Below are 14,750 nucleotides of genomic sequence, written 5' to 3' on the forward strand. Positions count from 1 at the left end.
TCCTCTCATCCCTCTGTTTACATATATATTATCCCTTTGCTAAATATTAGGTTCTATTCAAAATGTCTTGTGAACCAATGAAATGACTTGTTGTGGCCCTGTACTCCTGCTCCAGGCCAGACAGTAAAGACTGGGAGATTTGGGACCATCAATAGAAGAGCCTAAGGAGGGGTAAAGCTCCCGGCTATGCCTATGGTTCCAAATAGAGTCCCTCCTGGCTATGGTTCCAAATAGAGTCCCTCCTGGCTTCTGTCAATTATCCTGCAATCTGCCGCCAATCAGCCGCGTGTGCCGCCGGTACCCCTGGCGCCAGGGCTCTGATTGGCTGCCCAGTCGTCCTTCTGACCACCTTCCTTAGCGGCTGTGAAAGGTGTCCTAAGAACAGGTGTGCGGCAGGCACGTGTGCTTGTTAGGGACGTGTGCTGGGTGTGCCAAGGCTAACCGGCTCATGTCGGCTCAACAACTGTTGAGAGGCTGAGCTTGATTGGACTGTAAACTGACTTCAACAGCATTGTGCGCTGTTCCTTAACCTTCTCCCTGCTGCCTCACCCCATAACCAATACAAATTTGGTGCCAAAGGGCTTCCTTAGCAGGCTGAAGGTTAAACGAAGTGCTGATAGAGTACAGCTTGACAGAAAAGGATTAATAGTAGAGTGTAAAGTCCAAGGCATTGTGGTACTGTACAGAAACTGCATTTAGCTGGTCAAAGGTGCTTATAGATTATCTTAAAATAAGATTTGACTTCATGTACAGTACCTCTATCAGTTAAATCAAGGAGGTTAAAAATTCATTCATTCATTCATTCATTCATTCAAATGCAGAACATTTTGTAGCTGTTCACTTAAAAGTTCAAAGTCATGAAGACACCATGAATGTAGATCTAACGTTGGGTAACCTAAATTCGTGGGGTACTTAAAGTCGGGATTTTTCGAAAACGGGGTATTTAGGGATATGTGCTAGATGCAACATAAGTAATACCGCTAGAAATGCAAACCTGACAGACTTACGTATTCAGAACACTGTCTGAAAAGCTTCGATAAGCATGGATTATAAGGCGACGAGGACAAAAACTCTCCGTCCCTTATTGGAACAGTCTGAGGGCTTCGTGGGAGAAGTACACAACATGGTTGTCGGCTGGTTTATAAGAAAAATGTCACATCCGCTTCCTGCTAAACACAACTATTTACAAGACAACTTATTACAATCTCTTTTGCTAACCTACAACTGGATTCTAAGTGTGATTAATCATCAAAACTCCTCTCTGTTGCTACAACCTACGGCACGTGTATTTTCCCGCCGCCATATTGTTAACCAGAATCCTGTTGTCAAGCAGACGACAAAGGTTTGTGAGGAACACTTTTTTGTCTAAATGCTGCGTGTGATAGTGGACTGAGGAAGATATTTTCCTCAAAGTTTGCTCCTAACACAACAAGGAACACATGGACATAGTAGTATTACCATTGCTACGGCATCCAGCTAACTTGCCATGAATAATGTAACGTTACACGTTGCCCGATGATGACGATGGGCCGACTTTGAGTGAAGTTCTACCGACTCAACACACGGCTTGTTCCCGAACTGGCCTGATGTGTGCGGTACGGCCGTTTTTTCGTGTATTTTTTTTACTTGGACACGTCTATATCCATAGCACTCTCCTCAAGCCAAGGATGGAACGAATAGCTGCTGTATAAAATGTGATTAGCGGTAAGATATTCAAGACGAATCTTCTCTCCCGAATTAATGTGCCCCCCTGTCCAGCAGCACCGTAATTGTGCGTGCGGCGGACGGTAGTTTCAAGTTGAAATATTATGGTGTCAGCACGACTAGAGACAAAATCTACCATATATATGATTAGTGCAAAGATAGTACATGATACTGACAGAATAATAGAAAAAAAGGATGTTTTATTGTTCTGCTAGATTGATTTCAGTCAACCATTATCGGAAAAATCCCGAATTTAGGTTACCCAACGTTACAAGTTAAGTTTTACTTAAGAAGAGCTTGCACCTCTCTATGCAATGCTATCTTTGACTGTGTTTCTTTGATAGCTCTGTGAAGTTGACTTCAAGTTTGAATACAATACACTTTGTAAATCCCTAGAGACTCTCCAAATTGAGGTAATCGTTTGTTTGGACAAATAAGGTACTAGTAACTGGAATTGTGAAGAATGTTATCTCGTTTTTCTCTCCAGAACAAAGCGTAAGCGAGCCCTTTTATGTCCGTAAGGGCCGATGACTCACTGATTATACAAGATTTTCTCTTTCATCTACATTGCCATGGCAACAGGGACAACACTGTCTGCTCCACCAGCCGTGCAGAAATGACACACTTCAGCGGTTTGGGCCATACTAAATCAATTTGTCGGTTCTCTGATTTAAAAAGAAAATATGCTGCCTTGGTACACTCAGTTTTATTTATGCATATTCAAGTCATATTTAAGTTCTCCTCCCTGCCCTCTGCTTCTATGATTTCCGCTTGCACAGTATACTTTCAGGTTGATATATATATACATATATGAGAAAATAAGGAAATGAATTGATGTGTTAGTTCTCGGGTTAAAATATATAAAGTGAACTAGAAAATTTATAGGAAAACAGAATCTGAGGGGGAAGTCTTCAACTTCAACTTCGGATACCCCCAAATAACCCCGCTAGGGGCAAAGTAGGGGGGGGAGGAGGTCCCAGGCTAAGGCGGGCAGGCCTCCAGCCTGGTGCGGTATGACTCAACGGTGGGAGCCGTAACAACCGCGCCAGGCAGGGCGTTCCACTCGGGTATGGTGCGGGGGAAGTATGAATATTTGTAAGAGTCTGTTCAGGCGTAAAGTGGTTGAAATTTGAGCGTGTGGCTTCCCCGGGTGCGCCCCTGAGCTGGTATTAGTAGACTATCTGTATTAATATTGATGTGGTTATTAACTAGCTTATAGAAAAAGGTGAGGCGGGCGTTCCTCCTCCTTTCAGAGAGAAGGGTCCACTGCAGGTCATTGAGCATTTGTGTCACGCTGCTAGTCTGCCGGTAGTCATTCAGAGTCACTCGGGCGGCCCTGCGCTGGACGGCCTCCACCGCCTGTATCCCTTTGGTGGTGTACGGGTCCCAGACGGTGGCACTATATTCCAAATGGGGCCGCACCAGCGCTTTGTAACAAGTCTATGTATGCACAGTTTCAGGGAGTGAATATAGCCAGAGTTCAAGTTTTCCGCCTATCCATCCAAGTTTTCATCTTGCCCTGTTTCTGAGTTTTTACTTTGAACTGTGTGAGAACCGCTGAACTGAGCTGGTTTGGCCTGCTACACCTCAGCGCTTGACAGTCCCTGATCCTGACATGCCCGTACAGCGTACACCGCTCCACCGACCGTGCGGAACATTTATTGTTCCAACTTTGTTTTTCCTGCCACGTGCGGCGGGGCTTCGGCAAAAGGCCGGCGGTCTCGCTGGCGGCAACTTTCAGGTGCAAATTTAGACAGTATCTAAGTAAGAGTGGGATTGTGTACAAACTTTGAAGTGTGTAAAAGGGAAGGGTGACTAAGACAACATTCTGACAAAGGATGAAACTTTGTGAATAGGAATAGCTTTCAACCCACGGCAGGAGAGTATGTAAATTATGCACCAAATTGCAATTTTTTTTGTACTTGACAAAGTAACTGTATCTTGGTAACTGGCTAAAAGGTATTATTTGATTTCAAATGACATTTGAAAGGGAAGAGTAACTAAGAAAATATTCTGACAAAGGATGAAACTTTGTGAATAGGAATACCTTTCAAACTACAGTGTAATTTGGAAGGCATTCCCATTAACAAAGTTACTACAGTATTTGAATCATGCGCCGAATGGCAATTTTGTTCACTGTTGACAAAGAAACTGTATCTTGGCAACTTGCTAAAAGCCTTATTTTGATTTAAAAGGGACATTTTACATCGATTATGTCATTCCGGTTGCCAGACGGCTTGGTCGCCCCGTCACATAAACAGATTGTTAAGATTTACAACTACCTTGACCTTGGAATTAAAGTAACAACCAGAACTTACAGCTACAGTTCTGCCAGCTGACACAGACCTCCCATATAAGAGCCCCTATGCCAGGATTAGTGGCATTATTATCCTGTTAAAGACCTGCCCAGATCGACCATTCTCTTCCTGATCCAGGCGATCCAAAAGCCAGACAGTCCATTATCACTCCACTCAGGACTCACAAAGCTCATTTATGTACTCTCCAAGGTTTGGCTTTGGCTTGTTTCTGAGGAATCTTTAGGCATTTTTATCAGGCTGTGCTGTTTTGTCAGGTTTTGTTTAGCTGGCTGACAAATAAAACCTGACAAAATAGGAAGATGACAAAAAGACTGTGGACTGATAAAATCTGGTCTATGTGGACGTGACTCCTGCCCCTCCACTTCACTTCGACCTTCTTGAAAAGTGGCCATGTGGCCGAACAAGCACTTCGAAGAAAATTAAAGGCTTTGACTTGACTTGACTTGACAGGTGGTCACTATAGAGTATAGACAGGATTCTTAATGCTTGTGTCAAGGAGAAAATTTATCTAAGGAACCACCAAAAAGTGGTCACCTTCGCCAGGATTACCCAGGTTTTTAAGGTGAAGCTTGAAGACATGATTGTAAGTATTGTAACAAGAATCCATTAAAATAATTTGAGTTGCCTGATTCCCTGTCTGCCTGCTGTGATGGCTCCTGGCTGAACTGACAGACAGCTGACCAGACTGATACTGTAAGTCATAAAACTTTTGCGGTGGTTTGATTTCACTGTGACCTCTTTTCTTTACCACAAAAAGTCATGACACCGCAAGTATGCGTTTACAGTGTATTACTACTGCATTACAAAATTATTTTAGTTGCAATATCGAAACCCCACAAAAAAAACTCCATTTCCCCCCTACCTGAAATGAAACCCCTGCGAAAAGTAACTGAATGTACAGTAGCAGTGCCCACAGAGACAGCAGACACTGGAGCACAGCCCTGGATGTTTGGTCAGAAGAGGTAATTAGTAACCCCATCCCAGCGCAGGAAGCCAAACAGTTTGTTCAGACCTTGTTTTGCCTGCCCCAAGGGTTCCAGTCTGAGAAACTGAGGCAAATGACAACAAACCCTCTAGCCTGCGGAAGCGGGGCCTGGTATAGGCTAGAGGGTACCCAGTAATAAAAATTGGCCAAATTGGCCAAATAGATAGAGTGACTAGTATGCTAAGGGAGTAGGCTACGGAGGTAGGGACCATTTGCCATCTACGGGGTCGCAAACTGTAACTTCTTTAGTATAGCGGACTAACTTCTCTGGCATGTTATCCGTCTTATTGGCCAATTTCTATGATTTTTCCAGTGACCTGTGGCGCCTGGTAGAGGCTAGGTACCATCCTCCATACAGCTGGCTCAATCTTTAGTATAGCAAGCAGAAAGATTGAGCCAGTGGTTACTACGGAGATGGTACCCAGGCTACAAACCCTGAACATCCAGAGGGGAGGACGATGGTGTTTATAACTGTTAAATCTGCAGGCTATATTAAAACAATGTCCCTCCACCACATCCTCCATCCCCAGGATAGTTAAAGCCCTGTCCCTCCTCACACATTCTCCATCCCCAGGATAATTAAAGCCCTGTCCCTCCTCACATCCTCCATCCCCAGGATAATTAAAGCCCTGTCCCTCTCCCACATCCTCCATCCCCAAACTATTAAAGTCCTGTCCCTCCCCCCACATCCTCAATCCCCAGGATAATTAAAGTCCTGTCCCTCCCCCCACATCCTCCACCCCCAGGATAATTAAAGCCCTGTCCCTCCCCACACATCCTCCATCCCCAGGATAATTAAAGCCCTGTCCCTCTCCACACATCCTCCATCCCCAGGATAATTATAGCCCTGTCCCTCTCCACACATCCTCCATCCCCAGGATAATTAAAGCCCTGTCCCTCCCCACAAAAGCAATCAGCTGAATCCCAGTCTGGAGTGAAAGTCTTGGACAAGAGCCAAGTCAAACCCAAGTAACAAAACCACCCAGCCAGCCAGTCTGCAGGGACTGCCTGTCACCTGAGAGACACCTGAAGGACAGGTGAGTCCAGACAGGTGGATGAAGGACAGGTGTCTCTGCCGTCTGGTTTCAGCTGAGGCCGGCACACACAGGTGTCACGGCACACACAGGTGTCACAAGGTGACCCCCAACATGGCCGAGCAGGTAACGGTATTGTCACCCGGACACTCCCATTGTCTCATGAAGGGGGGCATCAACAGAGGGAATAATAACGGGGAAGATTATCCAAAGGATCATTTTCAAATTATGAGTGTCGGTTTTGACACCTCATCACGTCCTGAGTCGGTTGGATCCTTCGCGTGACAATGTCGCGACCTTGGGAGCTGATTGAGTGAGAGGCTGGTGTCATTATTGTCCCCCTGTCAATACCCGAGACAAGTGGAGAAAAGACAACAAATAAAAGGAACAAAGTTGGGAAAGATTATCTTAAATGGCTGTTTGAGAATGAGGATCAGTCCTGAAAGGTTGTCGTGTTGAGCTGGAGAGATGACAATGGGATGGGACCTTCAGGAGGAGATTGGATATCAGCCCCGCTCTTCTCCAGCTCAGAATCAAGAGTCTTGTCCCTAAGAAAACCTTGTTTTCATGCTCTTTTTTTCTTACATGGGCAGAAAAGGTTAAATGTTCATACAGGAGCCACTAAACAACTTGTATATCTGGCCTCCATTTTGTCAGGTTTTCTTTTTGTTTGGCTGGCTGACTGACAAAAAGAAAACCTCACAAAACAGAAAGCCCAATGAAAAAAGACCCGAAAGATGTCAAAAACAAGCCGGGAAAGTAGAGATCAGCACGTTTTCTTAGGCCCCCCTTCATGATGCAAAAATCAAAACAGTTTACTTCTGCTTGGCTTACAAGGCGACTTTAGACAGTTGCTAAACCTCTGCTTGGACAGTAGCCGTCCTCAGAGCTGACCTCATTGGGTAAGAAATGAACCCGCTGGCAGGTTGCTGATGGATGTTAGAGGGCTGTCTCAAGCCCAGATATCCCATAACTCCAACACTCTCCTACAACCCACCACCCAGCTGCCTTCCAGAAATAAGACATGACGTCAGTTCAGGTCAGACCTGGGCAGACTTATGTAGAAACAAGATGTACACAGCTTGATGCCTGCTTATGCATCAACATCTGTTAATAGACAGCTCTTACTTGTAGCACTACAGGTAGATCATGAGGGTATCAGTAAGATTTATATGATAACACGACTTGTCAGGGGTCATTTAATGACTAATGAGACAAGCTGTCAAAACTTTTGCTGCAATTTCCAAAATCTAGTAGCAGCTCGCAGGTGGGTATTCCAGCCCTGCTTCACATGGTTTTAACCACCTGTTACACCAAGGCTTGAACACAGCTAACAAGTATCAACCAAGCCTCAAGAGACTCTCCTTCTGCCTGTGATTCTTTTCACTCATCCTGACGTTGTTTTAAATTTGTGCCTTCTATGTAATCTCCAAGCAGATCTAACGGTAGCAACAGAAAGTCCTTTTGCCAGTTGGATACGGTCATTACAACCGTTAGATCTGCTTGGAGATTACATTTTACGTTGGAGTCAGCACAATATTAGATTGACTTCAATCTTCAAAACCCAGAACCTGACTGCAGAAGTCCTACATGTACATATCAACAGACTGAGTTTAAAAGCTTTCAATGTCCTTCTTGGTGCTTATAGTTGTAAGATGTCCTTAGTTACACAACACAATAGAATCTAGTTTTTCCTCTTAAATTTATAGCAAGGAGCTTTAACATTTCCAGGTAAAAGTCTTCAACCCAAATCTTACTGATAGCAGCTACATCGGAGCAAAGCTATGTTATTTTCATATCTCCATGACGACGTAAATGTCAGACACGCTTGTTTATGACCTTCCATACTTCCTAGAACTGATTATCATTCATGAGCTGAGATGTACAAACACTTTAACCCTCCCCTTGCTGCCTGAACTGCAACCAACACACTTTTGATGACAAAAGGCTTCTCGGCAAGCAGAAGGTTAGGCCACACCAATTTAATTTCTTGGTTAACAGATTTTTGTTGTTGATTTTGGGAACCAAAATAATCATGAAAACAGAAGGCTGGGGTGAAAACTTGCACCTGACCCTATTCACTCCCTGATACTGTGTGCACCAAAGTACAAACTTTCATCTGAGATTCTGTTTTCATGTTGATTTTCCAATCTAGCATTTTTTTTTTTAAATTCCGTTAACCAAGAAATTAAAATGTTGTGGCCTTAAGTCAGATCGTGGAAACTTTGTCTTCCTTCCCATTTCTTATTTTCCTTGTTCCTCAGTCTTTTTGTCTCCTTCTTGCTCGCTCTCATTATGTATTCCCTCCTTCCTTCCTGAGCTTACAGCATCTTTACCAGCACACCTGGGTTCCTTCTAGCCAAATTCAGTTTTCTTTGTTATTCTTCAACTGTCAGTTTCCACCTGTGGCCCTGTAATGTGTAAAGCACTGACTTGTCAGCCAGTAGTAGAGGGTGAAGTTACGATCTAATTACGGGCTTTAAATCCTTAAAAGACCCGTTTTACAGGCGTTATCAGATATACGGCTGCGTTCTTTGACATCGTTTAATCATAACTCGTTCCATTAAGCAGTGAGCTGCAGCAGGGTGATGTGATTAGCCTGTGAGTCAGCTCAGCGGGTTTGTTGTGATTTCTGTCTCACTGGGACACATGTAAGGTCCCTGGCTGCAAGGCTGGGGGGATAGACAGGCTCCCACACTGGGCAGGCTGCCAACAACCTTACACACCTCAGCACACAGGGCTAGCCTCTAAAACAGGCTCTGTGGCAGCCACATTACAACACACCTCAGGGCTAGCCTCTAAAGCAGGCTCTATGGCAGCCACCTTACAGCACACCACAGGGCTAGCCTCTAAAGCAGGCTCTGTGGCAGCCACCTTACAACACACCTCAGGGCTAGCCTCTAAAGCAGGCTCTATGGCAGCCACCTTACAGCACACCACAGGGCTAGCCTCTAAAGCAGGCTCTGTGGCAGCCACCTTACAACACACCTCAGGGCTAGCCTCTAAACCAGGCTCTGTGGCAGCCACCTTACAACACACCTCAGGGCTAGCCTCTAAACCAGGCTCTGTGGCAGCCACCTTACAGCACACCTCAGGGCTAGCCTCTAAACCAGGCTCTGTGGCAGCCACCTTACAGCACACCTCAGGGCTAGCCTCTAAACCAGGCTCTGTGGCAGCCACCTTACAACACACCTCAGGGCTAGCCTCTAAACCAGGCTCTGTGGCAGCCACCTTACAGCACACCTCAGGGCTAGCCTCTAAACCAGGCTCTGTGGCAGCCACCTTACAGCACACCTCAGGGCTAGCCTCTAAACCAGGCTCTGTGGCAGCCACCTTACAGCACACCTCAGGGCTAGCCTCTGAAACAGGCTCTTTGGCAGCCACCTTACAACACACCTCAGGGTTAGCCTCTATAGCAGGCTCTGTGGCAGCCATCTTACAACACACCTCAGGGCTAGCCTCTAAAACAGGCTCTGTGGCAGCCACCTTGCAACACACCTCAGGGCTAGCCTCTAAAACAGGCTCTGTGGCAGCCACCTTACAACACACCTCAGCGCACAGGGCTAGCCTCTAAAACGAGCTCTAGCCTGGATGCCAGGCTGTTTCCAGGGCCTAACAGGCCTCAGCTCCTAGGTCCCAGGGCCTAACAGGCCTGCTCCTAGGTCCCAGGGCCTAACAGGCTGGCCTGTGTAGGCCCAGGAGCAGGCTTGTGTAGGCCCAGGAGCAGGCTTGTGTAAGCCCTGGAAACAGTCTGGCACCCAGGCTACAGTACTTTCATGGCTGGTTAGCTTCCAGCTAAAGGCATCCAGTCTCCAATCCCTCCAGTCTATCAATCACACACAGGGACTGGCCAGACTTGGGTAATGGCAGAGACTTGGGTAATGGGCGAGTGATTGAGTGGAGGAGGGATGGACTTGCTGGCACCACTGGCCAGTCTTCAGTCTGGGCAACAGTCTGGGCAGGCCACCACTCCACTTAAGGCTGATTTACAACCTCAGGGCTGTCTCCCCCAAGGATGGGCAACACTAATACTGCACAGATCAACACCAATGCCACTACCTGCACAGGGCAACTCAATATGCCTCCTAATGACTGGCTTCATAGTGCTTCTGGCATGTCTGGGGTAGCTTGAGCTTCATCCTGTTTCAGTTCCAACTTCCAGGTTCTACCTCCTTCTTTTCTTGTTTGGTGAAGGTATAGAGCCTGGAACTGAAACAGGATGACACTCAGGCTATGTCTGGGGGTAGTCTGTACTAGACTCATTGGGTTGCTGAAATGATAGCAGAAATTGGCCAAATTATTCCCCCTTTTGGCCAGTTTCTGCTATCCTTTCTGCAACTACAAAAAGTAAGTGAGAAGTGAGTGAGTAGGTGTCTTTATAGGCGAGTGAGCGAGTGAGTGTAAGTGAGTAAATGAGTGTGAGTGAGTGTGAGTGAGTGAGAGTGAGAGAGAGAGAGAGAGAGAGAGAGAGAGAGAGAGAGAGAGAGTGGGAGAGTGAGTGACTGAGTGAGTGAGAAAGTGAGTCAGCTGGTAATGGACTCCCAACCAATTTACAACCACAGTAACTATTTGCCTGTATTACTCCTCTGGCAGATATACTGTTACAGTAGATTCTTCTATTTTCATTGGGACTTGATTTTGCAGTAGAAAAAGAAAAGAGGTTTTTACAGCATTCTAAGTTCAAGGTTTAAACAAATCTGTAGTACCGTAGTGATGCACTGGAAACGTATATATTCACGGTATGAATTCACGATAGAGAGGTCACCGTGAAAATAAAACCGCCACAAACATTTCCGGGTTTACGGTAGTCTGTGCCTGGCTGTGCCCTGCTGACCAGGACCATGAATAATAGATGAGTGTCTGGCTGGAGTAGAATTCTCCCACTGTGTCCGCTACCCCCCCCCCCCCCCGCTGTGAGCCTGACTCATCACACATGAAACTGTGTCAAACCAAGGAGGTTAAATATAATCATATGAAATTGTTACATATTAGCAATAGTTCAACTGTCATGTGTGCAAAAGTTGCCATACATTGTACCTGTTACAATTGTTGCACAATTGAGTTCTTCTTCTTCTATAATTAGAGCTGACACAGTTTTGTGATGAGTTTGTTGAGGAAAAAACCTGCATCACATCAAAGAAGTGACCTATTTTGAAGTGACATAAACTTCGCCTCCCGTTTGTGAAATTTCAATTCTCCCATGAAACTACATGATTGTAATTAATAAAACTATATTGGCCATTCCTTGACAAAGACCGGAGCAGTAAAAAATTTGGGTAATTCCAGCTTTTTGTGTTGGCAATTCACAGTTCACTTACTTTGATTCAGAATTACTTCTAAGTTCTACGGACACAGATGAACTTTCAAGTGAATAAAAATATATGATTGTAATCTCCAAACAGATCATTAGGAGCAAAACCTGAATGGTCTCTGACTCCAGGGCCCAAGGTGCTGCTGAGTCAACTCTTGGGCCCAGTCAGAAACTGTCTCAATCATATAGATTTATTTGAGAATAGAAATTATACAAATCAGACATGAAGTTTGTGTCATTTCAAAATAGGTCACTTTTCTGACACGATGCAGTTTTTTTCTCAACAAACTTGTGACAAAACTGTGTCAACTGCAATTATGTAGTTTAAAATGATTTATGACAGGGGGAGAAGTTTATGTCATTTTAAAATAGGTCACCAGTGAGAAGCAAGGTTTCTTCTTTGTCTTCACTATAATTGGGGGAAAACTGTGTCGGCTACAATTATATAGTTTTAGGTACTTTTATTGGTTTGTCGGAATTTCAGCAATAGGAGGTGAAGTTTATGTCATGTTAAAGTGGGTCGCTCATGTACAAGGCTGCAGCAGGTTTGAGTCACTCATGTACAAGGCTGCAGCAGGTTTGAGTCACTCATGTACAAGGCTGCAGCAGGTTTGAGTCACTCATGTACAAGGCTGCAGCAGGTTTAAGTCACTCATGTACAAGGCTGCAGCAGGTTTAAGTGGCTGTCAGGTCCTGTTGGGGAGGAGAAAGGCATTCATGGCTTGTTCAAAGGGGTAAAATATATCATATGTGTCCCAAACTTTTCCTTGCTCTGTCAGAGAAATTGTCAGAGAATCATCCCATTTTCATTCACATTATTTGTTCATTTGTATGTTCATTCATTCATTCATTCATTCATTCATTCTCAGTCCTGCATTTGCCTATATCTACATTTGTTTTTTGTATCAATATGAAAATATTAATTGGAACCACTTTCTGGGCAAGGATATTTTCTACCGAGACACTGAAACTGACCACTGCTCAAAGTCCAACAAACCAACAAAAAAAACCTTACAGGTGGTTGTGTATCTGTCCCCCATGACTTATGCCCTCCCTTCTTAAACTGCAGATGGGCTTTTGGTACACTGACAAGTGTGCCAAAGTCTCTCCCCTCCTAACTGTTGACACAATGCCAGTCTGGCACAAGTCTACGGACAGTCTTCAGTTACTCTTCACAAACCTGCCCCAGTCTGGGGATTCTCTTTGCACTTCTCCCTCATTACAGACCTTTTGGTACCTGCTGGAAATATGTGTAACAGTGGGGGTTCAAGCGCCTCCAACTGACCAGGCTAAAAGGTCGCGACCAGTTAGCCTGGTCAGTTGGAGGTGCTTGAACCCCCACTGTTACATTCGGCGTGAGTTCGAATCTCGGTTGGGATCACTTAATCTGTTTCTACTCGCTCCTTTGATTTGTTTCACTGGTTCCCACACCGGCCCTGTGAGCCTGGCAAACGTATGCCACACAGGGAAGATCGAACTCGGAGATTCGAGGACGAATCTTAAAAAGAAAAGGGGGAGTAGTGTAACAGTTGGGGTTCAAGCGCCTCCAACTGACCAGGCTAACTGGTCGCGACCTTTTAGCGTAGTGGTTAAGGCGTGCGTGCCTGTGATCTGGCCTCCGGTTTCGGCGTGAGTTCGAATCTCGGTTGGGATCACTTCTGTTTCTACTCGCTCCTTTGATTTGTTTCATATGCATCATCCAGAGATAAATCTAAATAAAAAAGGAGAAAGGGCTGATGAGGAAAACTAGTACTAACATAAGTTATAACCAACAAGAGAAGAAGTCAGTCAGGGAGGCTGACGTCACCCCAGATGGTTTCTCAACTTCTCAGCCAGCTGGCTGGCTGGCACACTTTACACTAGTCTCTGCCAGACTCCGTAGGAAAAATAGTAAAAATTGGTGTGCCAGCTCACCAGTAATTTTAGCTTAAAAGTTTGACTGGTACAAATCAGTCTGAACTGAAGCAAAGTTGAACTGTAGTTTGCAACACAAAAATTGGACTTTTTGACTGTTCAATTTTTGTGATGAAAATTAATGTTACCTCTTCGCTTCAGTGATAATGTACTCTCTACTAAACTCCATAGGTAAATGCTGAAAAAATAGTAGAAATTGGCTAAAAAGACTGACATATACACCACAGGAATTAGCCAGCATTTGAAGCCAATTTGCAACCATCCATTTGACCAATTTCTACCATTTTTCCAGCAACATATGGAGTCTGACAGAGACTAGTGACAACATGTAAACAAACGTTGGAAAGTGTGCCAGCCAGCCAGTCCTGATGCTGATCGTGAGTGACTGGGAAGTGGAGAAACCATCTGGGATGACGTCAGCCTCCCAGACTGACAGGAGTGCAGTTTCAGCCCCTCAGCTGCAGGCTGGCCCTTATCAGCTGGGTACAGGACCAGCGTGTGCCCCATGGAACTGCTGGGGTCAGGCTGGGGTGAGAGATAGGCCGTGTTTGGGCTGATGGCGCTGATAGCAGGTGAAGGCTGCAGCACTCCTGCCCAGCTGGGATGAATAGCCTGGTACCAGAGCCAGCTCCATGGTGGCTGCCAGTCTTTGTTTGGATACTAGGCTAGCGATACATGCACAGTAGCAGGACTGACCCACTCCCAACCAGCCCCCCTCCCCACCACCCCCTACAGATTATCCCCTCCCCAAGTGCACCCACCTGTAGACTGCCCCTCTTGACTGACAACCCACTAGACCCCCCCTGCAAGCTACCCTTCCCTCCGAGTACACCCCCCCCCCCTGTAGCCTCCCCCAGCTGCAACCTTCCCCTGTGTGACAACAGTGATCTATGGACTGTTCGTCCTACCTAGCTGTACATCCCCCCCAGGTGTACACCCCCCCCCCCCAGCTGTACACCCCCCCACCCAGCTGCAGCCTGCCCCTCCCCCCAGCTGTGATCTATGGACTGCAGCACAGCCTGCACCCTGCCTGCTTCCCAGCTGTCAGCGCCCCCAGCAAGGGTTCTGCACCAGGTGACTGATGGGGCGTGAAACTGCTGAGTGAGCAGGTTCTCCTGGTTGCCAAGGCAACAGGAGATGCTGGGAAGTCTGGTACAGAGGAAGGGAGGACTCCACTGAGTATGTAGAAATGTGGTTGTCAATGGTGATTTCACAGCCATTGTTTAATTAGTCAATTAATGCCATGATTGGCACAATTCAGTGTGCGCCTCCAGGATAAGTTATAGTAACAGCTCAGCTGTAATTGGCTGTGTGACAGATTTGGTTTTCTGCAGCTTTATTTTCAATTCTGTTCAAACAGCAAACCAGCTTCATGCTGGCATGCTCTCTTCTTATCCTTTTCTTCTTAATTATTTTAAACAACAAGTCAAGTCAAGTCAAGTCAAGTCAAGTCAAAGCCAAGTCAAGTCAAGTCAACAAGGTAA

General features: G+C 45.7%; 1 protein-coding gene across 1 annotated transcript; it reads right to left on the reverse strand.

The window, feature by feature from the left end:
- Positions 1–8,768: 8,768 nt before the first annotated feature.
- On the reverse strand, positions 8,769–9,476 carry LOC136432086 (magnetosome-associated protein MamJ-like). The gene has a single exon (XM_066423106.1). It carries the CDS (start codon positions 9,474–9,476, stop codon positions 8,769–8,771), a length of 708 nt encoding a protein of 235 aa, XP_066279203.1.
- Between the last annotated feature and the right edge of the window lie 5,274 nt (positions 9,477–14,750).

Source organism: Branchiostoma lanceolatum, chromosome 4 (genome assembly GCF_035083965.1).
Source record: "Branchiostoma lanceolatum isolate klBraLanc5 chromosome 4, klBraLanc5.hap2, whole genome shotgun sequence".
In the NCBI taxonomy this organism is placed as follows: domain Eukaryota; kingdom Metazoa; phylum Chordata; class Leptocardii; order Amphioxiformes; family Branchiostomatidae; genus Branchiostoma; species Branchiostoma lanceolatum.

Bases quoted from the DNA above. Each gene is read 5' to 3' on its own strand.
- LOC136432086 (XM_066423106.1), bottom strand. From the start codon at position 9,476: ATGGCTGCCACAGAGCCTGCTATAGAGGCTAACCCTGAGGTGTGTTGT.